This window comes from Oncorhynchus nerka, linkage group LG20 (genome assembly GCF_034236695.1).
Source record: "Oncorhynchus nerka isolate Pitt River linkage group LG20, Oner_Uvic_2.0, whole genome shotgun sequence".
NCBI classification, from domain to species: domain Eukaryota; kingdom Metazoa; phylum Chordata; class Actinopteri; order Salmoniformes; family Salmonidae; genus Oncorhynchus; species Oncorhynchus nerka.
The window spans coordinates 69135579-69161234 of NC_088415.1; the positions used below are offsets into that span (position 1 = coordinate 69135579).

The following is a 25656-nucleotide window of genomic DNA, read 5'->3' on the forward strand; positions in this document are numbered from 1 at the left end:
TTCCTGGTTGACCTACTTACAGGAGATAACACCCTCCACATGCTAGTAAGCACACACACACACACATGCACACGCACGTGCACACACACGTCTTAAATGTCCCCTCTGTTTATTGGAAAGGGTCTCACAAGATTTGACTTGTGAGATGTTGCAGCCTTCCATCTGCCCGTCCTTATCCAATCAACCGTTTGTGGAGAGGAAAAATCCCTCACTATCTTCATAATGTCCACACCATAGTACTGGTATCCATAGCAGCACGGAAATCAACATAGCCATGGTTTACTGTTCTATTTTTCAAATTGCCCACATTGGCCAATTCAGATAAACTGTGAAATATCACTGCTTTGGATGACAATGGTCATCTTCTGTCTGTGTGACTCTCTGATGTCCATCGCCTGGCTACAGCTCAAATGACCTTTACCAGGGAAGCTCTCTGAAGAACACATCCTGCCTGACGCTTTGTACTGTGGGCGGCCCAGTTTATTTCTACGGAAGGAGCTGTGGAAATGTCAGATAACATGTGGCAAAGGGGGACCGGACCATTGGTTGTCTAAACCGTGTGAGGATTTGACTGGCACAAAAGCTCTTGGAAAACACTGAAATTGAACGTCCTTCATGTTTGGCGTAACAAAACACTCCAGGGCTTCAACATTTCCATAACCTAAGGGTTATGCTCACATATGCATATAAACTGTTAGAGCCAAAACCCTTCACAATGCCCTCGTTGTCAGATGTGACTCCTAAGGTCATATAACAAAGCATGCTGCAGGCCTTCACATCAACTAGTAATGAAAATGCTGAACGATGATTAGATACATGTTTGACTATAAATAAGCGATAGAATGTTACAAATAGAATACAAATATTTTTCTGATATCCGTAAGCCTGGCATGTTATTTCATAACTTTGACAAGACCAAGTGAACCAGAATACTATCTGAAACATATATGTAAATGTGTGACAAATGATTCAAAAACACAGTAGTATTTTATTAAAGAACAAATTACATGCATTGTATATATATATATATATATATATATATATATATATATATATATATGAACCTCTCCTTTCAGCTATCAAAACAAAAAAGCTATTTTATATGGAGTGTGTTATCATATTGCATTTATTGGCAAACAAGCATACGTATTTCTAAATCTGGATCCGGAGCGAATGGGTTGTAGAGCTCAGGGTCCCTGTAGAGTATCAAGTAGTTGAGATTCACTTGTAGTTAATATGGGAGTTACAGACAGTTTTATTGAGAGTTATTCCAAAATGAATAAATTATGAATACTTCTACTTTGGCACAACAAATCAATTCATTAGAGGGGACATGGCAAGTGAGCTTTTTTGAACTTGTTACTACATTGTTTGGGAAGCTGAATTTACAATTGGTGCATTAAAATCCATATCACATTTTTTTAAAACTATAACATTTTGCAAAACTGGCAAATATCAGTATATTATTCTTGTTTTCTCGCTCAAATATTCAATAATAAAATGCCATTGTTTTGTCTTGATGTATTATATAGTAGTATAATAAGTTTAATGTTGTAACTGTAGAAATGATGGTTCAACAAAGAAAGTCAAGTACAATGTGGCAATGTTCACAGAATCACATCATGAGAGAGCTAATTGACAAGAAAATGGGAACCATGAAGTACAATAGCACACTATAAAAAGTAAATAACAAAATACTAAAGAATAACTATAGTCCACACAACATAAGGACAAGTATATCAAATGTCCAAACATCTTTGTTTGTCTGAAGGAATTTTCACATCTCTAGTTTTGCTATGGACATTATAGACCTTTTGGCACAACATTCAAAATGCTCATGAATTCTGAGGACTGATAGAAGTCAATTTAAGAAGTGAACAGCAAGGACACAGGTGACATTCTTGATACGGTGAAAGAAAGAATGCTGTCATATACAGTAACATTTTGTAATACAAATTCAAATGGCAAAAAAAGAGAGAAGAGAAACAAAAATCAACTCTGGGTTTAAAGAACAATATAGTTCCATTGCAGGAGAGTGGCGGAACAATGAACACTGAATCACAGGAAAACAATGTACCTTCGGAGCTATGTCACGGGGTAAAAAAGCATCTCATGACCTGCGCATCACGGCTACTGTAAGTTCAGTCCTGGTGTTACCTGCATCAGCGGAGCTAGGAGTAACTGAACCATATTAACGTAACGACTTCCCCGTTTAACTACATTCTGATTCCATGTACTCAAAAACAAACTGTTACTACACAGATCCTTGACAGAGATTTTCTCCAGAAAGGGTTTCTTCTACAATGGCTTTTCAATTAGGCAGCATTGTTCAGTTGGTTATCGATTTCATTTTCCCCCAGTTAGGATTGCTGCACCAGAATTGGGACAGTTGGCAAAAGGTAAAGTGAGAAATCTAATATATAAGTATATGAGTGAATGTAGCTAGATGGGTTACGACCTCTAAAAAAAAAAAAAAAAAATAGATCAACAAATATAAGAGTTTTGGTTAACAGTAGCATTTGGCGACTAAAAAAACAAATGAATTTGAAGTGAGACAGCGAACGAGGAAATGACATTAGACAAGGACAAAATGACTTGATGTTTTCGCCACTTTGCTCATTATGTCTGCTCTTATTGGCCCCCATAGGCTCCAAAACAATCAGACACAGGAAGTGATTCCAAATTACTTTCAGATTGAGACGATGTGTTCTTTTGTTTAGTTTATTCTCACTGGAATGAATGATGTGATTCAAACTCGTCTGGGTTGTTGATGACAGGTGTTTATTTCCTTTTTTTCTCCTTTTACACATGACATAACTGTAACTTCACACGTTTACCTCTGATGAGACACTGATACTCAATGAGGTGGCTGTTAAAAAGGAAGGCTTTCCTCAGGCCCTCAGACAATCAACAGCACATACTCTGTAGCTTTTTCCCAATATCCACACTAGCATACTTAGAATGAAGCATGTATTGGGCATGCATTCTAAGTGGTGCGTAGCCTGGCTGACAAGCGACCCACGTGCTGTGACGTCGAGAGCCTGGTGTTAGCAAGACTAAGTGGCACGCTAGTATGGATATCAGAACAGAGCCCTATGAGTGCTTGTGGGCCCACAGATCTCCTGCGTTCTTATCAAAGGGGTCATGGGGCAGAAGTTTATAAATCAGGAAGACACACATCTACAATGTATATTCAATTGTCTACTCAATTTCCATTAAATCCTTTAGATTCGCCAATGAGCATTCTCGTACCAGCATGTTTTCCTTTTCTAATGCCTTCCACCCAGATTGAAGACCTGCTAGTCAGGGTGAAGGGTCCTCAGAGTTCACTAGGCTGACCTGCTTTCCCTAAAAGTCCTCTACGGAGAAACTAATACAAAAACATTTAGTAAATCAAGTTCTAAGTCTTCTTGGTTATTTCCCTGTGGGAGAGGGTAAAGCGAACACAGTTCATCAAGCACACACTGTAAACAGGGGAGCAACATTAAAAGCCTATATGGCGTACCATCGAATAGGCGACCCACTGGGCACAGATGTTAATTCAACGTTGGTTCCACATTGGTTCAACGTAATTTCCTTGAAATGACGTGGAAACAACGTTGATTCAACCAGAATGTGCCCAGTGAGGAGGGACCGCAAAACAAAGAATGGCGAAGTGCTTCTTCCTTACAATGACAAAGTTCATGTTTTAGAAAACAAATAATGCTCTTTCATATTTGTTTACTTTTTAGTCGCTGAGAGGTAGAATTAAGCATTTGAATTGAAGTATACAGGTTTGGTTGTCTAAATTTATTTTATCACTTAATATCATCAATATGAGTAAACCCATCACAGGTAAGTAAGCAATCCAGCCCTCTGAATATCCTGTGAAATCTGTACAAACATTTGTATTAAGAATTTTTGTATCGTTTTGATTTTTGCTTTGAAATTCCTATTACTGTATGTATGCATCTCAAATGTCCCGTAGTACTGTAGCTGAGGAAAGGTTGCTATAGTTATGGTTTTCACAGCACCCCTGAAATCTACAGGACACTGTGTAGTATGCCGCTATGTTTAGGACTGTGATTGGCTCTGCCAGTTCATCGTTGGGTTGTGGTGATGGTGTGTGTGGAGGGTCAAATAATCAGTTGGAGGTATCCGAGTGAACACTTCCAGGTCCTTCTATGGGCGAGGTCACTGACGAGGGGGTCGGAGCATCCTGCCATCCACCATTTGTCTGTGGAGCAAAAATAAATCAATCACATTTCTAGAGATAAAATTGTGAGACAATTTGTTGTATGCCTCAGGACACATTTCCTCATAGATACAGGAATAATTTCACATACTGTGTATTATTTGAGCTATATCTGTAGCTAACATGAAACTCTTGAACTGACAAACACCCTTTTGTACTCTGCGGGATTATGCATCTTCCAAATATATTACAAGCACAATTACTCTATCAAGGCACTACAATATAAGACTCCATCTCCCATCTGTCTCAAAATGGCCTCATGTACAGACAATAAAGAGACATGTTATTGAAAACATATAGACAGCTCTTGCACACAACCTCCAAGAGGGTTGATGGGAGAATCAATTATATCAAATTATCACATCCGCTACTGGGATGAAAATATAATGGGTTTGTAAAATAGGAGGCAATTTCAATTCCCAGAAGATAGGTAGGCTAAAGAGCATTTGGGACATTAACGGCAATTTCCATGCCATCGGTGAAAGCTGTTGGAGATGGGCTTTGGCACCCTCTTATTTTCAAAACCTGTTATTTCACATAGAGCCAGTCTTTCATCACATTTGAACCGAGGGGAGAGAAAAGAAAACGTTTAAAATCTTCAGCTTTGGTGACACCCTCCGCCTATTTCACAGCCGTAATTACTGTTCAATGATAGAAGAGGAGAGGTCTGCCATGTGAACACTGCTTCCTGCCTCAGCTCAGTCATTAGAAACCTCAGAATGAGTGGAAATTGTTTAGCTGCACAATGAAAAAGATCCATCCAGGATCGAAAGCTTCTACAGAAAAAAATAATAACATGATTTCTACAATTTAAAAGAAGAAGTGTTTTAGAATGACAATCTTTTCAGTGTTCGGATTTGGCATAGGCCTATTTATTCACTGCAAGTTGATGTTCGAATACTTTCAAAAATAATTGCATTCAGATTCGGCTCAGATTTTGAGGTATGGGGCAGAAGGTCCCAATATCTGCACAGACAGATGTGTGTTTAAGACTGATGAGCTGCAAATGTGAATGCCCGTACTGTTTGGCCAAAGGCTGCTTCCCAGAAACCACCTTCTATGCATCCATTGACTAACATACCGCAACCGACCGTGCTCTTATCATCGGCCATTTTCATCAGCCCTCATTTAGCTTAGTTCTAACATAGTTTACTGAGGAAGCTAACGGAGGGGTTGAATGGAGAACGTCTTCCTTCCACCACTACATCATTTTTTGGCTCCTTGGCTAGGATATTACAGGGCGCGCTGCTGTCGGCGTCATTGTGGTTGTTGGACGAATGAATCGACCAATGCGCTCAGACTGCTGGCCCAGACCCCCTCTCAGCCTGCTGTGACTGTCTTATTGATTCCCCTCTCTACAACACAGCCTGTCACTGTAGATCTTAACACTACACCCACCCCCTCCAGTGTTCCCAGCCCTGCCCTGCCCTGACACAATACCCCTTTCAGAACGTGCTGTTCTTAACATCAGCTTGTCGAGTTATTTTAGGGTGGTAAATAAATTGGACTGGAGCTTGTACTCCAGGGCAATTTTTTTATTTTTTTATTTTGACCCCAAATGAGGTCTGTGCTTCTTTTCATTTGGTGCCATGTGAGCTGAGTGTTGGACAGGCAGGGGGACACCTGTGGCCTTGCTCCTGTCGGCTGCAGGTGCCTCGCTAACACTAATGTCACCAGACAGACAAGCTCTAAGCGCGTCCGTACGTCCAGCCGACCGGCTTCTCGCTCTGTCTGACTCCTGCCTTGTTGCCTGGCGCCCGGGGCATGACCGGCACAGGGGCCGTTGCCTGGACAACAGCCCAGCCACCAACAGGCCACTGCTAACTAAGTGGCATCCCACACCCGTTGGCTTTGAAATAATTGGGCAAAGGGACAAACTGAAACCTAATAAAGGTATTGCATCGGAAACAAAAGAAGAATAGCTACAGAAGTATAGTATAGAAATAGTTCGCTTCTTTCTCTTTCAAAGAGACCAAAGTAAGAATAGCTACAGAAGTATAGTATAGAAATAGTTAGCTTCTTTCTCTTTCAAAGAGACCAAAGTAAGAATAGAAAGGCAATATTGTGTTGAAATGACAGACGGTTGTTTTCTGGTGGTGGTGTTCTTACGTTGATGCCCTGTGGACTGTACATCTGGCTGGCGGCGAGACTGTCACTGTATCCTCCTGTCTGGCTGATAACATGGCGAAGAGTATCCACCTGGAACACACACACACACACACAGAGAGAGAGAAATGTGTGGGTCAGACAGACAAAAGCTAGACATGACAAAGACCTTCATGCATAAGGTCAGAGAGCAAAAGGGTATCCTGGGAAAGGTTACAGCATCGGTTTAGAATGATCAGGTTCAACACAAAAGATATCACAAATGAACAAAGATAAATGACCACAAACACCATCACGAGGGAACTTATATGAATATCTGGTTCAAATTCAAAGAGGAACAAAACTGCAACAAATTGACTATTTCCAATTGCTTCTACGACTCAAAATTAATCTTCACTCCTCAGCGTCTGGGAAGACATTTTGAAGTGCGCAGCCAAATTACCTTTTGACAAGGACATTGTTTTTCAATGAAGTATCAACCCAGGAGACCTCTTATCCACCTTAGGGGGTTAATCCTATGCATATTTATGAAACACCTGAGCATTTGGAGAGTTGATTTAAAAAGAAAGGAAGGACGGATGGAGGGATAGGGCTGGGGGGCTAGAGGGGGTTGAATCAAATGAGAATGTCACCACGGGTGGTAATCCTCCCACCCAACCTATTGTGAGTGAGACTCCCTCCCAATCCCAACACTCAGAAACTCTGTGCTGGCCATAGTTGTCCAACAGGGCAAGGTCAGAGGACTGTTGTGCACCAGTGGCTACGACAACTGTTGTCAGGAGTGTTGACGAGTCTTGTATTGTTTCCAAAACTGTCTGCAGTCGTCTATTCATTCATGAGCCTGACAATGGCCGCCATATTAGTGCTATGGCTAAAGGCCACGTATAACCTCTGTCTCACGGACTAGGTCAAGTGACTCTGCTCTGGGCTTTTGATGATTTCAATGGAACATTTCTAGGCTGGACAGTGCCTGAACCACTGAGCAGGGAAATTCAGTCTTATAATATAAGACCTTGTATGGCTGTCCGCCGTGGTTGGTTGACTTTGCCTTCAACGGGCCACAAATTGGCCACTGTACGACTGCTAGCTGGGTTCCTATCTACATGACAACTAGTGTACCAATAATTCATGGGTTACGTACTAGTTTCTGCGAGGATCCTACCTGGGACTGAACGTTGGCCCCTACCCCAGCCCCCTGGTATGAGTCCCCATTCAGAGCCTGCACACTCATGAACAAGTCTCCGGAGTTTGACATGTTAAAAGAGCCAGCAGAACCTGGAAGGACAGACAGTGAAAGAGAGAACGAGAGAGAAGTGGGGAAGGACGGTGGAAAGAGAAGAGAGGAAAGAGGAGTTAACACGATCATGCAACCCGAAAAAGTGCAGTCAGGTGGGTTAGTGGGAGAGGGTTGAAAGCCAAATGTGGTGTTGTGAACAGGGAACGACATCAGTGACCAATCACCATCTACACTGACTATATGTACCTATGGAAATGTACTGGCAAGGGATGTTCTCAGCATAATATACTGTACTAATACAACTATACCAACTACTACTTCTGTGGTAATTATGATGATAATCATATTATCAAGAATATTGAGGTTAGGGGTTAAAACTGGGGTGAAACAAATGCAGAATAGATGGATTTTCTTGCAGTTTAAGTTCCTTGCTACCGGACCGGTTGTCTCATTAAGGAAGTGCTAATCGATCAGCAGGAAGAACTGAAAGAATCCTCTTTGTCCTTTAATGGAGCCAAACTCCCCAGATGTTAAAGGAGAATGCAGCCTAACATGATTTCAAGGCAGAAAAAACACAAGACTAGACCATAGCCCAACACAGCTGAAGAGTCAACATGATGACAGGACTAGGCTGGGACGCCACAGGATAGTTATTTCTCTAACCAAGACTCCAAGAGTTCAATATGTCTACTGTGTTCACCCGACAAACCCCAGAGAGAGAGGGACCAGGCCACAGGTTATTGGGCCAGTTTAGGAGGGGGGGGGTGCAGACAGTATTTTGTTATTCAAAAGGAACAGAGCCGAGACTGGATTCTTGAGTTGGGGCCCAGGGTTGGGTAAAGCCAGGTTTTCTAATTAGTGCTCTACACCTCTCTCCTCAACTGTGTCATATTTCTGAATTGAATTGTCCATACTACTGTAGTGTGGATACCTTTCAATGTAGCTTATATAATGCTTCAGCACTCTATGTGATCTAGCATTGTTCAGTTGGGTATACTATGCAGCCAAACTAACATTAACAGTACTGACTTGGTACCATACTAGTCAAATCCGTTATGGCTGGTATGGATACTGACCTGCAGAGTTGGGGGTGGAGGGGGAGTTGGCCTGGCTGCCATGGGCTGATACATTGGTTGCACTGACAGCTGTCTTCGCGGCGTACATGTTGGCTTCCTCTTGGAACTTGCCAATGTTTTTCTTGTATCGGATCCTCTTGTTTCCAAACCAGTTCGATACCTGTAACATAAAGTACATATACATACATACATATAAGAAATTAAACTAAAGTTTATTACAACGATTGTTTGAGCAAGGTATTATGTAGAAAACACATCTTTCAAGAAACCAGATTGTCAAGAAACCAGATTGTCAAGAAACCAGATTCCCATTGAGAGTGACACGAGCTCTGGTCAAAAGCAGTGCACTATGTAGGGAATATGGTGCCATTTTGGATGCAGTCTCTTCTAGCAGACTTCCTGTGACATAGCAGTGTGAATGCAATTGTGGAACAAAATGGCCATGCTAGCTAGATGGCTCATAGGTTTATGTGGGTCAAGAAAGAAGACTTTGTGGCGGCATAGTGTACCTGTGACACTGTGATGGAGCACTTCTTGCCCAGCTCTTCCTTGGCCTCCTCACTGGGGTAGGGGTTGGACAGGTGGGAGTAGAAATATTCATTTAGGATCTCTGTTGCCTGCTTGTTGAAGTTCCTTCTCTTACGTCTGCAGAGAGAGAGAGAGAGAGAGAGAGAAATATATTAAATATCACAATTACAGGTCATTTCCTTCATTACAGTATATTAGAGAGAGATAGCTGGACTACGTTGTCTCCATCATCGCACTCTACAAAAATCTGTTGTCTTTGGTGTAGAGCGACCCAGGATACACTCTGTTTTTTATTTATTTTTATCAGCAGACACACGCAGAGAGAGACACACACAGACACGTCACACACACACACACACACAGTCCCACACAGACCTGGCGTCGAGGAAGCGTGAGCGTAGGATCATGACGGCCTCGCAGGTGCTCTGTTTGAGCTGCATCTGGATGGAGCTGAACTTGCGGTGGATGATGCCCACCATACGCTCGATCTCTTTGGGTGAGATGGGCCGCGTGCGACTCTGCTCCCTCAGCAGGTTCATCACATGGGTGGTGAACTCGTTACATGCCTAAAGACAGACACACTCATATGAGGCAGATAGCAATCGCACGCACTTGGATACAGTAGAGAAGTAAGACACTGCTAGTATTGTGCGTATTACCAGTATCATAAGTAGTGGTAGTAATACTATCGATGTACAGTAATGTGGCAGTAATGCATTGCGGTGCTGTGGCAGAAACAACAGCAGTGGATGGGGTAGACAAGCAGTGAGAATGTCTTTGTCTATTGAGGAGACCTTTTCTTCAATCGTGAGGAAGAAAGTGACAAGTGAAGACGTCTAAAATGACAGGAGGCTTTCATTCCTGTTCAAGTTCAGCAGGTTTGAACTGTCTTCCTGTCTCTCTCTCGCTCCACTTCCCTCTCTGTCTTTTCACTCAGTGTCTCTCTCATTCTCTTTCTCTGTCAGAATCAGTCACTGGGAAGTGTCTGCTGCGTTTGGGGACAGGGGAGTCTGTTGATTGTCAGCACCAGGGTCGTGTCAGTTGAAACGAGACTCAGTTCATAGCAAACAGCCGTTCCGCCCGTACACTCAGTTGCAGTAGTACACGTAGCGGTGACATGAGTATTCTCAGGTGCAAATGTAACACTGCGACAGGAAGTGATGACGGGCCTGCTTTGAGATGATGACAGGCGGTAATATATTTGACATCAATGGGAAGGACGGGATGCTCTCTTGGCATAGGACTTGTGTGTGACTGATAAAATGATTGCCAGCTGAAAAGGGATTTCTGAAAGCGTGGTTGTGTGCACTGACTTGTGTGCAGTCTGAGTGTAGTGAGATTGCAGTGGGGTCGTCTATTGGAAGGGAGAGAGGACAGTTACAAGGGTCCTCAATATGTAGTGAGATGGCAGAAATCAGAGTAGGGGGGAGCTTAGGCCGAAAGGGGTTACCTATAGGAAGTGAGAGGGGTTGTGAGGGTCTTCTTAGAGCAGAGAGGGCTTATGGGAAAGGAAAGAGAGTTTCGGAGGGGCGTGGTCTGTCCTCACCTGTTCATACTTCTCCAGCTCTGTGTGGTAGATCCCGCGGATCTGAGTCAGCTTGGCTCGGTAGTCTGAGTGTTCTGTTGAGTTGTCCTGGCCCACCCCTCCTCCCGCTGCTGCCGCCGCTGCTGCTGCTGCCGCAGACCCGCCCCCTTTCTCTGGTCCGGACACGCCCTCCGCCAGCAGCATGTTGTCCAATCGCATGAGCTGGGCATCTGGAGCATCGTCCTCCTGGGTGCCACGGATACTGAGCACTGTAGAGACAATAGTTAGTAAGAAACTTCTCTAGTGATGTAAAAACAAACACAACACTGATGCATTGCAAAGTCCGATGATCAGCACTGCAAAGAAAAGAGGCCCAGTTAATATGAATGAACAGTGTTTGGGTGAGAAGTGGAGTGAGTGTACCAGTCACCAACGGTGAGAATGCAGTCTACTACTCTATTTTCTTCTTACTATAGTCTTCAACCTGTTCTGTGTGAAATATGACCATATCTTTAATAGCCCATGACTGTGCCATAAAAACCTGGATGTTAGTGAGCCTGGCAGCACCCAAGATAATAAAACTATCATCTCATTGATTTTGAATATCATTTCATGTAAATAATTAACACAGACTTCCATGAGAGTTCATTTTCCTTTGCATTCCAGGAGAGCAGATTACGATATTTACTCAGTGGCTAAAACAATAACATTGTGTCATAAAAAGATTAGAATCTTCCCGGTCAGCAAACTAATAATATCATCATTCATAACCTAACGGGTTAAAATGGTGTAATAAATTAAATGTCTAATATCAATATAGATCATCTCAGTGATAAGGGACAAAAACAATGTATCAACACCGGATTAAGAGAAAAAGCTAAGATGCTGCCTTAGTCTTATTTATGCATCACAGTCACATCATGATAATTGTTTTTTAACTTAAAGATGCACTATGCAGAAATCGCTCCGCCATTTTCTGGTGGCTAAAATTCTAAAATAGTTTGCCTAATTTCAGTTTAGTGTAGAGAATCAATGTAACATCTAAACTGCTGCAAAATATATATTTTCCATTAACCAAAATATTGTATTTTCAGCTGTTTGAAGCTGGTGTACAAAACCAAAAGTAAAAATAGAAATAGGGCACATAGAACAGATCTACAGCTTCTTAGACCCGCTTTCAATGAGAATGACAGATCTATATATCACATTTCTATGTGCATTTGGTCGAGTTGCCCAAAAAGTTACATATTGCGGCTTTAATAAATAAATACTAAGCTAGATTTTGAGTAACGCTAGAAAACAGCAAAATTCAAGGACTCCCTATGGCTGAAGAAACGGTGCTAACAAGGTAGTTGTCAGACATATTTAGGCGACTGGCCCTTCTGGCTACTGGCCCACTGCTGTCCGTGTTCACACAGTTTGGGGTGTCCAGTCACAGTGATGGGTGTAGTGGCCCTAGTTTGAACCTTGGCCTCACCCCTCATACCCCCACAGACACTGAGCTCTCTGCTACCTCCCCCCTCCAGCCAGTACCACAGAGTGCAGAAGGATGTTTCATGGCATATACCCCCACAGACACTGAGCTCTCTGCTACCTCCCCCCTCCAGCCAGTACCACAGAGTGCAGAAGGATGTTTCAAGGCACATACCCCCACAGACACTGAGCTCTCTGCTACCTCCCCCCTCCAGCCAGTACCACAGAGTGCAGAAGGATGTTTCATGGCACATACCCCCACAGACACTGAGCTCTCTGCTACCTCCCCCTCCAGCCAGTACCACAGAGTGCAGAAGGATGTTTCATGGCACATACCCCCACAGACACTGAGCTCTCTGCTACCTCCCCCTCCAGCCAGTACCACAGAGTGCAGAAGGATGTTTCATGGCACATACCCCCACAGACACTGAGCTCTCTGCTACCTCCCCCTCCAGCCCGTACCACAGAGTGCAGAAGGATGTTTCATGGCACATACCCCCACAGACACTGAGCTCTCTGCTACCTCCCCTCCAGCCAGTACCACAGAGTGCAGAAGGATGTTTCATGGCACATACCCCCACAGACACTGAGCTCTCTACTACCTCCCCCTCCAGCCAGTACCACAGAGTGCAGAAGGATGTTTCATGGCACATACCCCCACAGACACTGAGCTCTCTGCTACGTCCCCCTCCAGCCAGTACCACAGAGTGCAGAAGGATGTTTCATGGCACATACCCCCACAGACACTGAGCTCTCTGCTACCTCCCCCTCCAGCCAGTACCACAGAGTGCAGAAGGATGTTTCATGGCACATACCCCCACAGACACTGAGCTCTCTGCTACCTCCCCTCCAGCCAGTACCACAGAGTGCAGAAGGATGTTTCATGGCACATACCCCCACAGACACTGAGCTCTCTGCTACCTCCCCCTCCAGCCAGTACCACAGAGTGCAGAAGGATGTTTCATGGCACATACCCCCACAGACACTGAGCTCTCTACTACCTCCCCCTCCAGCCAGTACCACAGAGTGCAGAAGGATGTTTCATGGCACATACCCCACAGACACTGAGCTCTCTGCTACGTCCCCCCTCCAGCCAGTACCACAGAGTGCAGAAGGATGTTTCATGGCACATACCCCCACAGACACTGAGCTCTCTGCTACCTCCCCTCCAGCCAGTACCACAGAGTGCAGAAGGATGTTTCATGGCACATACCCCCACAGACACTGAGCTCTCTGCTACCTCCCCCTCCAGCCAGTACCACAGAGTGCAGAAGGATGTTTCATGGCACATACCCCCACAGACACTGAGCTCTCTGCTACCTCCCCCTCCAGCCAGTACCACAGAGTGCAGAAGGATGTTTCATGGCACATACCCCCACAGACACTGAGCTCTCTACTACCTCCCCCTCCAGCCAGTACCACAGAGTGCAGAAGGATGTTTCATGGCTCATACCCCCACAGACACTGAGCTCTCTGCTACCTCCCCATCCAGCCAGTACCACAGAGTGCAGAAGGATGTTTCATGGCACATACCCCCAATGCACACAGATACACATTTATATACCCACCCCCACAGACACTGAGCTCTCTGCTACCTCCCCCTCCAGCCAGTACCACAGAGTGCAGAAGGATGTTTCATGGCACATACCCCCCACAGACACTGAGCTCTCTGCTACCTCCCCCTCCATCCAGTACCACAGAGTGCAGAAGGATGTTTCATGGCACATACCCCCACAGACACTGAGCTCTCTGCTACCTCCCCCTCCAGCCAGTACCACAGAGTGCAGAAGGATGTTTCATGGCACATACCCCCACAGACACTGAGCTCTCTGCTACCTCCCCTCCAGCCAGTACCACAGAGTGCAGAAGGATGTTTCATGGCACATACCCCCACAGACACTGAGCTCTCTGCTACCTCCCCCTCCAGCCAGTACCACAGAGTGCAGAAGGATGTTTCATGGCTCATACCCCCACAGACACTGAGCTCTCTGCTACCTCCCCCCTCCAGCCAGTACCACAGAGTGCAGAAGGATGTTTCATGGCACATCCCCCCACAGACACTGAGCTCTCTGCTACCTCCCCTCCAGCCAGTACCACAGAGTGCAGAAGGATATTTCATGGCACATACCCCCACAGACACTGAGCTCTCTGCTACCTCCCCCTCCAGCCAGTACCACAGAGTGCAGAAGGATGTTTCATGGCTCATACCCCCACAGACACTGAGCTCTCTGCTACCTCCTCCCTCCAGCCAGTACCACAGCGTGCAGAAGGATGTTTCATGGCACATACCCCCCAATGCACACAGATACACATTTACAGTGCCTTGCGAAAGTATTCGGCCCCCTTGAACTTTGCGACCTTTTGCCACATTTCAGGCTTCAAACATAAAGATATAAGTGGAACACAATCATGAAGTGGAACGACATTTATTGGATATTTCAAACTTTTTTAACAAATCAAAAACTGAAAAATTGGGCAAAATGATTCAGCCCCTTTACTTTCAGTGCAGCAAACTCTCTCCAGAAGTTCAGTGAGGATCTCTGAATGATCCAATGTTGACCTAAATGACTAATGATGATAAATACAATCCACCTGTGTGTAATCAAGTCTCCATATAAATGCACCTGCACTGTGATAGTCTCAGAGGTCCGTTAAAAGCGCAGAGAGCATCATGAAGAACAAGGAACACACCAGGCAGGTCCGAGATACTGTTGTGAAGAAGTTTAAAGCCGGATTTGGATACAAAAAGATTTCCCAAGCTTTAAACATCCCAAGGAGCACTGTGCAAGCGATAATATTGAAATGGAAGGAGTATCAGACCACTGCAAATCTACCAAGACCTGGCCGTCCCTCTAAACTTTCAGCTCATACAAGGAGAAGACTGATCAGAGATGCAGCCAAGAGGCCCATGATCACTCTGGATGAACTGCAGAGATCTACAGCTGAGGTGGGAGACTCTGTCCATAGGACAACAATCAGTCGTATATTGCACAAATTTGGCCTTTATGGAAGAGTGGCAAGAAGAAAGCCATTTCTTAAAGATATCCATAAAAAGTGTTGTTTAAAGTTTGCCACAAGCCACCTGGGAGACACACCAAACATGTGGAAGAAGGTGCTCTGGTCAGATGAAACCAAAATTGAACTTTTTGGCAACAATGCAAAACGTTATGTTTGGCGTAAAAGCAACACAGCTCATCACTCTGAACACACCATCCCCACTGTCAAACATGGTGGTGGCAGCATCATGGTTTGGGCCTGCTTTTCTTCAGCAGGGACAGGGAAGATGGTTAAAATTGATGGGAAGATGGATGGAGCCAAATACAGGACCATTCTGGAAGAAAACCTGATGGAGTCTGCAAAAGACCTGAGACTGGGACGGAGATTTGTCTTCCAACAAGACAATGATCCAAAACATAAAGCAAAATCTACAATGGAATGGTTCAAAAATAAACATATCCAGGTGTTAGAATGGCCAAGTCAAAGTCCAGACCTGAATCCAATCGAGAATCTGTGGAAAGAACTGAAAACTGCTGTTCACAAATGCTCTCCATCCAACCTCACTGAGCTCGAGCTGTTTTGCAAGGAGGAATGGGAAAAAATTTCAGTCTCTCGATGTGCAAAACTGATAGAGACATACCCCAAGCGACTTACAGCTGTAATCGCAGCAAAAGGTGGCGCTACAAAGTATTAACTTAAGGGGGCTGAATAATTTTGCACGCCCAATTTTTCAGTTTTTGATTTGTTAAAAAAGTTTGAAAAATCCAATAAATGTCGTTCCACTTCATGATTGTGTCCCACTTGTTGTTGATTCTTCACAAAAAAATACAGTTTTATATCTTTATGTTTGAACCCTGAAATGTGGCAAAAGGTCGCAAAGTTCAAGGGGGCCGAATACTTTCGCAAGGCACTGTATATACCCACCCCCACACCTTCAAAAATGTTAACTTGTGACTGTTTACTTTATGTGACTGTGCTTCACTACGGTCCTGGACAAACAGGGCTGTTTCACTATGATACTGGACAAACAGGGCTGTTTCACTATGGTACTGGACAAACAGGGCTGTTTCACTACGGTCCTGGACCAACAGGGCTGTTTCACTATGGTACTGGACCAACAGGGCTGTTTCACTATGATACTGGACCAACAGGGCTGTTTCACTATGATCCTGGACCAACAGGGCTGTTTCACTATGGTACTGGACCAACAGGGCTGTTTCACTATGGTACTGGACCAGGGTTGTGTTTCACTATGGTACTGGACCAACAGGGTTGTGTTTCACTATGGCACTGGACCAACAGGGCTGTTTCACTATGGTACTATACCAACAGGGCTGTGTTTCACTATGGTACTGGACCAACAGGGCTGTTTCACTATGGTACTAGACCAACAGGGCTGTTTCACTATGGTACTGGACCAACAGGGCTGTGTTTCACTATGGTACTGGACAGGGGCTGTTTCACTGTGGTACTGGACCAACAGGGCTGTGTTTCACTATGGTACTGGACAGGGGCTGTTTCACTACGGTACTGGACCAACAGGGCTGTTTCACTATGGTACTGGACCAGGGCTGTGTTTCACTATGGTACTGGACCAACAGGGCTGTTTCACTATGGTACTGGACCAACAGGGCTGTGTTTCACTATGGTACTGGACCAAAAGGGCTGTGTTTCAATATGGTACTGGACCAAAACGGCTGTGTTTCAATATGGTACTGGACCAGGCTGTGTGTTGTGGACCACCCTGCTCTCCCTCTGTCTGCCACTAGAAGGCTCCCTAAGTAAAGGAGCAGAGCTTTCTGTCTCCTCACAGAGGTGGTGAAAACAACCAGGTGTAGCCTGTTCATTTCATCCACCATCTTTACCAACAAAGACAGGCAGCATACACTACACTATCAGGACAGAGTGTCCTGCATCGATTCATCTGTATACTAACCAACTATAAGGGCTAAATCATTCCCTGTAAACATGCAGTATTTACAATTGCTAAGAGTGACAATTTGACAGAATCTCGGTAAATGACAGTGGCTTGCTGAGAGAGAGATGTGCTGGAGTAGACTGTCTGTCTGGCACAGGTTTCAGTATGTTGCTATGCTCTGGTCTGTGGCTTTGTCCATGGGATGAGCTGCCTGCCTGCTGACCTCTCCAGTGAGAGAGACGTCAAGATGGATTCCTAGGCCGTCACGGAGAACCGGTCTCTCCCATGAACCCTCTCCCCTCCTCCTTCCCCTCCTCCTCCCCTCCCCCTCCCTCACCCCAATCAGCTCCACCATCCGAGCATGCAGACTCAGGAGGCAAATGTCAATGGCTATCAGACGACTGGAAAGGTCAGGGGTTCAGAAAGGAGAGTGAGTTTGTGTGTGTGTGTGTGTGTGTGTGTGTGTGTGTGTGTGTGCGCGTGCGTGTGTGTTGTGGGCGTTGACTTCTGTCAATATTTCTCCTGCCTGCATTCCTTCAAAACTTAAAAAGCCCTAAAGCTACACATCATTTCCACCTCAGTCAGTCAACTCCTAACTCATCTCTCATTCCTCAGCCGTAGAACCCTCCCAACAGACCAACTCTCAGACACTGTCTCTCCAGTCACAGTCACTATCTCTAACCTCCGTGTCCCCTCTGAATTTAAAAGACTGAGACGAGATATAGAGAACAACAATATCGCCTTGCTATTCCTCACAGTCCAGTAGTACAACTTGACTAGAATACTGTGGGGTTCTTCTGACAACAACATGTAGGCTACTTCCGACTGGAGATGAAACCTAATGGACCAAACAGATTTTTAAATTCCCCGTATCTTCCAGTACAAGACTAAAAGCATGAAATGGATTAAGTAAACACAATTAATAAAAAATAATCATACAATTCACTGTGCTGTGACATAATAACTCAAACCATAGCAATCAGCTTTATTTATTCCTGTTCAGTAAGGACAATGAAATCGATTAAAGGCCTTAATTCCAGTCCAGCATCAGTGAACTCTGTCACCCTAAAACTTTACATTATCATAATTATCTGGCAATAGGAGGCAGATTGATAATGCTACACTATAAATAAAATAAGAAAATGGCGCCGGAGAAGAAGGCTGACGTTTTATGTGTCACCAACCGATTGTGTTTTTGTTAGTTCATTTGCGTTGTTTGTAACTTATTTTCTACATAGTGTTGCTGCTACCGTCGCTTATGACCGAAAATAGCTTCTGGACATCGGGACTGCGAATACTATCAACATACAGCTTGCTGGTTATAAAAAATAACAGTGGCGTCTGGTAAGACAAGGAGTGGCGGATTATGTATTTTTGTCAATAACAGCAGGTGCACGATATCTAACGAATTCACCAGCTATTGCTCGCCTGAGGTAGAGTATCTCATGATATGCTGTAGACCACACTATCTACCTAGAGTGTTTTCTTCGAAGCTGTTCGTGACCACCACAGACTGAGGCTGGCACTAAGACAGCATTGAATGAGCTGTATTTCGCCATAAGCAAACAAGAAAACGCTCACCCAGAGGCAGCGCTTCTAGTAGCCTGGGACTTTAATGCAGGGAAACTTAAATCTGTTTTACCAAATTTCTATCAGCATGTTAAATGTGCAACCAGAAGAAAAACAACTCTGGACCACCTTTACTCCACACACAGAGACGCATACAAGGCTCTCCCTCACCCTCCATTTGGCAAGATGACCATAATTATATCCTCCTGATTCCTGCTTACAAGCTAAAATTAAAGCAGGAAGCACCAGTGACTAGATCAATAATGGTCAGATGAACCATGGTCAGATGAAGCAGATGCTAAGCTACAGGACTGTTTTGCTAACACAGACTGGTAGGTTCCGCGATTCCTCCGATGGCATTGAAGAGTACACCACATCAGTCATTGGCTTCATCAATAAGTGCATCGATGACATCGTCCCCATAGTGACCGTACGTACATACCCCAACCAGAAGCCATGGATAACAGGCAACATCCGCACTGAGCTAAAGGCTAGAGCTGTCGGGTTCAAGGAGCGGGACTCTAACCCGGAAGCTTATAAGAAATTAGAGGTCGACCGATCATGATTTTTCAATGATTATTGGAGAACCAAAAAAAGCCAATACCAATTAATCACCCGGTTTTTATACATATATTTGTAATAATGACATTTACAACAATGCTCAATTTGGTTTAAATAATACAAAAACACAGTGTTGGAGAAGAAAGTAAAAGTGCAATATGTGCCATGTAAAAAAAGCTAACGTTTAAGTTCCTTACTTAGAACATGAGAACATATGAAGCTGGTGGTTCAATATTCCCAGTTCTTAAATTTTTCCAGTTAAGAAGTTTTCGGTTGTAGTTATTATAGGAATTATGACGTGTCGACTATTTCTAACTATACCATTTGTATTTCATATACCTTTGACTAATGGATGTACTAATAGGCACGCACTTTAGTATTGCCAGCCTAATCTCAGCAGTTGATAGGCTTGAAGTCATAAACAGAGCTGTGAAGCAAGCATTGCTAAGAGCTGCTGGCAAACACAGTAAAGTTTGAATTAATGTTTACGAGCCTGCTGCCGCCTACCACCGCTCAGTGAGACTGCTCTATCAAATCATAGACTTAATTATAATATAATAAACACAGAAATACAAGCCGTTGGTCATTAATATGGTCAAATCCGGAAACTATAATTTCGAAAACAAAACGTTTATTCTTTCAGTGAAATACGGTATCGTTCCGTATTTTATCGAACCGGCGGCAACCCTAAGTCTAAATATTGCTGTTACATTGCACAACCTTCAATGTTATGTTATAATAATGTAAAATTCTGCCAAATTAGTTCGCAATGAGCCAGGCGGCCCAAACTGTTGCATATACCCTGACTCTGCGTGCAATGAACGCAAGAGAAGTAACACAATTTCCCTAGTTAATATGGCCTACTAACATAAATTTATTTGAACTAAATACGCAGGTTTAAAAATATATAATTCTGTGTATTGATTTTAAGAAAGGCGTTGATGTTAATGGTTAGGTACATTGTGCTTTTTTCGCAAATGCGCTTTTGTTAAATCATCCCCTGTTTGGCGAAGTAGGCTGTGATTCAATGACAAATTAACAGGCACCTTATTGATTATATGCAAAGCAGGACAAGCTAGTTAACCTAGTAATATCATCAACCATGTGTAGCTAACTAGTGATTATGTGAAGATTGATTGCGTCTTATAAGATAAGTTTAATGCTAGCTAGCAACTGAACCTTGGCTCCTTGCTGCACTCGCGTAACAGGTGGTCAGACTGCCACGCATTTCCCTTGTGGAATGCAATGTAATAGGCCGTAATCGGCATCCAAAAATACAGATTACCGATTGTTATGAAAACTTGAAATCAGCCCTAATTAATCGGCCAAGCCTACCAGACGAGCAAAACTACTTCTATGCATGCTTCAAGGCAAATAACACTGAAACATGCATGAGAGCACCAGCTGTTCCGCAGCCGACCAGGACGTGTAGTGCGAGCATGCGTTGACCAACTGGCAAGTGTCTTCACTGACATGTTCAACCTCTCCCTGTCCGATTCTGTAATACAAACATGTTTCAAGCAGACCATCATAGTGCCTGTGCCCAAGAATACTAAGGTAACCTGCCTAAATGACTACCGACCCGTAGCACTCAAGTCTGTATCCCTGCAGTGCTTTGAAAGGCTGGTCATGGCTCACATCAACACCATTATCCTAGAAACCCAAGCCCCACTCCAATTTGCATACCGCCCCAACAGATCCACAGATGATGCAATCTCTATTGCACTCCACACTGCCCTTTCCCATCTGGACAAAAGGAACACCTATGTGGGAATGTCATTCATTGACTACAGCTCAGCGTTCAACACCATAGTGTCCTCAAAGCCCATCAATAAGCTAAGGTCCCTGGGACTAAACACCTCCCTCTGTAACTGGATCCTGGACTTCCTGACGGGCCGCCCCCAGAGAGTGAGGGTAGACAACAACACATCCGCCAAGCTCACCCTCAACACAGGAGCCCCTCAGGGGTGCGTGTTCAGTCCCCTCCTGAACTCCCTGTTCACTCATGACTGCACAGACAGGCACGATTCCAACACCATCATTAAGTTTGCTGATGACACAACAGTGGTAGGCCTGATCACCGACAACAACGAGACAGCCTATAGGGAGGAGGTCAGAGACCTGGCCGTGTGGTGCCAGGACAACAACCTCTCCCTCAGCGTGATCAAGACAACGGAGATGATTGTGGACTACAGGAAAAAGAGGACAAAGCACACCCCCATTCTCATCGATGGGGCTGCAGTGGAGCTGGTTGAGAGCGTCAAGTTCCTTGGTGTCCACATCACCAACAAACTAGAATGGTCCAAACACACCAAGACAGTCATAAAGAGGGCACGACAAAACCTATTCCCCTTCAGGAGACTGAAAAGATTTGGCATGGGTCCTCAGATCCTCAAAAGGTTCTACAGCTGCACTATCGAGAGCATCCTGACTGGTTGCATCACTGCCTGGTATGGCAACTGCTCGGCCCAGTACATCACTGGGGCCAAGCTTCCTGCCATACAGGACCTCTATACCAGGCGGTGTCAGAGGAAGACCCTAAAAATTGTCAAAGACTCCAGCCACCCTAGACATAGACTGTTCTCTCTGCTACCGCACGGCAAGCAGTACCGGAGCACCAAGTCTAGGTCCAAGAAGCTTCTAAACAGCTTCTACCCCCAAGCCATAAGACTCCTGAACATCTAATCAAATGGCTACCCAGACTATTTGCATTGCCCCCCCTTCCCCTTCTCTTACGCTGCTCTCTGTTATTATCTATGCATAGTCACTTTAATAACTCTACCTACATACTACCTCAATTACCCCAACTAACCGGTGTCCCCACACATCGACTCTGTACCGGTACCCCCTGTATATAGTCTAGCTATTGTTACTTTACTGCTGCTATTTAACTACTTGTTACTTTTATTTCATATTATTATTAATATTTTTTAAACTGCATTGTTGGTTAGAAGCTTGTAAGTAAGCATTTCACTGTAAGGTTCACTGTAATACCTGTTGTATTCGGCGCATGTGAATAAGAAAATTGGATTTGATTTGAATTGTAGCAACAATGGTAATAGCGATATCTGGAAATACTGCAACAGGTAACCAATTTCCAGATACACATTAATGATAGCAAGCAATATATAGGCCTATTGGGGCCCTTCTTTGTGTAGGTTTTAAAACGTCTTTGTGTTCCAAAGGTATTGAAACTCCTGAAGGGGCAAGTCTACTGACCCCCCCCCCCCCCCACTGCTACTCTCTATTGTCATCTATGCATAGTCACTTTAATAATTCTACCTACATGTACATATTACCTCAACTGACCGGTGCCCCGGAGATTGACTCTGTACCGTTACTCCGTGTATGTAGTCTCGCTATTGTTATTTTACTGCTGCTCTTTAATTACTTGTTACTTTTATTTCTTATTCTTATCCATATGTTTTTTAAACTGCACTGTTGTTTCGCGGCTCGTAAGCAAGCATTTCACTGTAAGGTCCTGTTGTATTCGGCGCATGTAACTAAAACAATTTGATTTGATTTGAAATAAAGGGCTGTTCCACAACATCAAATGAAAATCTTGGTATTGTTAGAATGGTGTTGTTTCCCATTGGTCCAACTCATTGATAGGTCTCTCAGGCCAGTATTCTCAGACCATCTGTACGTGGAGGAACATGGTTGGTTTGCAGTGGGTCTTATTTCAGACTAACAGTGTGTTTCTATAAAAAGACTGCCATCATTTCATCTTGACCGTTACAGACAGGCTTTAATTGAACAGTGAGAAGACTCACAATCTCCCTCCTCTGTACTCATGTTTAATTCAACCTGTTTAATATCTCTCTCTCTCTCTCTCTCTCTGAATTAAGACTATTGTTTTGTTTTCGTTCAAATGACAGCTCATAGTACTAACTTTTCTGTCTTATTGGGGTGTAAGATGTTTGCAAAGCACAAGTCGGAACACAAACACAAACCTACCACGCAGCCACCCATACAAACACACAGAAAATACAAATCCTTAAAACAGCCCTCTCTGCATATTGGCAGACTACCTCTCTCTCAGCCCCCAGCCCCGGCTCCCAGTGAGCGCTTTTAAATGAAAGCATGTTTAATTAATGATGTTGAAGTATTCTGTCACAATTAGGAAGATGTACGGCCAAACAAGGCAGCAGTGATTTCCCTGACAGCCATGATGAAGGTTTACCCTCCTCGCCTCTGACTGGCAGCTAGCAACCAACGCTGGACCGGTTCCATTTCACGTCGATACAGTAACGCAATACACTCCTCTGCAGTTCTGTGTGTATGTGTGTGTGCGTATGTCTGTATGTGTGTGTGTATGTACTGTATGTCTGTGTGTGAGTGTGTGCATGCACATATCCGTGTGTATGTGCTTCCTCTGCCTTGGTCTGGACGAAGTCACAGTGCCAGGCATATAAGCAGGGTTTGTATTGATTCTGTGGGCACACGTCATCCAGGGTTTCAGCGATTCATAAATCAGCTGTGTTCCTGACACAGGAGCGCAGTGCTGTCTGTGTGGGCCTGTCTGTGTGTGTGTGTGTGTGTGTGTATGTGTGTGTGTGTGTATGTGTGTGTGTATGTGTGTGTGTGTGTGTGTGTGTGTGTGTGTGTGTGTGTGTGTGTGTGTGTGTGTGTGTGTGTGTGTGTCTGTATTTGGGCCACAGTCAGCGGGAGTGGTTGCGACAGCAACATGCTAATGGAACATCACTACCATTCATCCCTGCCACACGGCATTCTGGGACAGAAAAAAACAACAACCTGAAATCCTGAAGAAGCAGTTTGATGATTTACAATGGACATGGTGAGTATCACAAACAACTAAAACAAATGATCAACAATATCCCTAGACCTTAGAGGGAAATTCACCTCTGTTTCACTGTATATGCCCATTAATATGGAATCATCGCTCAAGGCATTAAACTCATCCACTGCTCTGCATGTGTTGGTATCATGGTATGAGGAATCTGTCAGCACAGAAACAATACATTATATTAAATTCTGAGTGGTTCATCTGATAGAAGCATAAGCTACTGATGCTAAGCAGCGCAATATTTATTACACGTATGGGTATCTACTGGCATGGGTAGCACAGTCAGTCTACAAGCATGTTATGTTCCTTATTTTAAATCATCAAGCAGTTTTGTCCTTAGAAATGTTTACTCCCCACTGTGTTCACGGGAAAGTCTCCTTGGCCCAAAATGTCCACTCCATCACCAGATAATGGGGACTAGAACAACTCCGGTACACAAGGGCAAAGCCATAAAGAACCTCTAAAACACTTGCTTTATGCTTTATCAGCCATCTCCAGAGTCATGTTTGAAAGCGGGCCGAACCCAGAGTGTTATAGCTGACAGAGGCCGGGCAGACGACAAGGACAATAAAAAAATAAGGGAACAAGAAAGAGAGAGAGAGGAGGAAGAAGGAAGGTTGGGTAAAAAAGTGGAGAGGGATGGATTTATGGAGGGAGGGAGAGAGGAAAGTCGAAAAATAAAAATGGAATATGAAAGCGAGGAGGTGTCAATTAAAAAAATGAACCCCAGTGCATTTGGGAAGTGACAGCTGGTGGGAGACGAGCTGACAGGCGTCACATTAGGCGGATTTGGTGGCCGCTCCCTCCCCTTCCTCACCTCCTCTCCCCCTCCTCCGCACTGGTGACTGATCGACCGACCGATGGTTCCTCATGCAGTTAGATGCAGTGAAAGAGGCCAGATGAGGCATGGCAGTGCAGAGCAAGGGGAGCAGGGCAAGACAAGGTCCACACAAGGCACCAACTTGGTGGGTGTTTTTCAGTGAAACTTTCCCCTAAATTTACTCCTAATAACTGTAATGATGGTGCTGGTCATCTGAGGCTTAAGCAGGCCAGGCTGAGTCTTGAGGGGCCGGTCCCGATAACGAGGAGGCAGCAGCCAAACGCCTCCCTCCCGCCAGAGGAGAAAAGACCATTCAGACCCCCCCACCCCCCCACAGTTAAAAGCCTCTCCATTAAAATAATGTATTATTCAAAATAGGCAATACATTAGCCCCCAAGCAATCGTCTGTCCTTTCTTAAGGTGTCTTAAAATATATCGTCTTGATCTAATCAAACCCATGCTCGGATTCATGCAGTTTTAATCGCCCCGGGGCGTCAATGGAAATCATGATGGCTGAATATCCTCTTCTTGATAAGTTGCGAGTGTTGTTGAGCAGGGAGCTGTATAGTCAGCTAACTATGAGAGAGTTAAAGGCCTCTATATGAAGTATTATAAAGTGCATTCGGAAAGTATTCAGACCCCTTCCCTTTTTCCACATATTGTTATGTTACTGTCACGCCTTGGTCTTTGTATTTTGTGTTTTCGTTATTTATTTGGTCAGGCCAGGGTGTGACATGGGTTTATTTTGTGGTGTGTTTTTGTATTGGGATTTTAGTAGGTATTGGGATTGTGGCTGAGTAGGGTT

At 44.3% G+C, this 25656-nt stretch overlaps 1 protein-coding gene across 3 annotated transcripts in view; it reads right to left on the reverse strand.

Moving 5' to 3' along the window:
• Positions 1-1231: 1231 nt before the first annotated feature.
• LOC115103020 (pre-B-cell leukemia transcription factor 1-like) overlaps positions 1232-25656 on the reverse strand; it is a 77284-nt gene continuing 52859 nt past the window's right edge. Inside the window, exons 3-9 of one of the 3 annotated variants that reach the window (XM_029623576.2) lie at positions 10728-10975; positions 9557-9747; positions 9163-9298; positions 8654-8813; positions 7482-7615; positions 6344-6433; positions 1232-4216 (exon numbers count right to left, since the gene is read on the reverse strand). In XM_029623576.2, coding sequence (XP_029479436.1) covers positions 4124-4216; positions 6344-6433; positions 7482-7615; positions 8654-8813; positions 9163-9298; positions 9557-9747; positions 10728-10975 — 1052 coding nt within the window. In that variant the 3' untranslated portion in view covers positions 1232-4123. The remainder of the gene's footprint in view (positions 4217-6343; positions 6434-7481; positions 7616-8653; positions 8814-9162; positions 9299-9556; positions 9748-10727; positions 10976-25656) is intronic. The other 2 variants (XM_029623577.2, XM_029623578.2) reach the window with 2 other exon arrangements.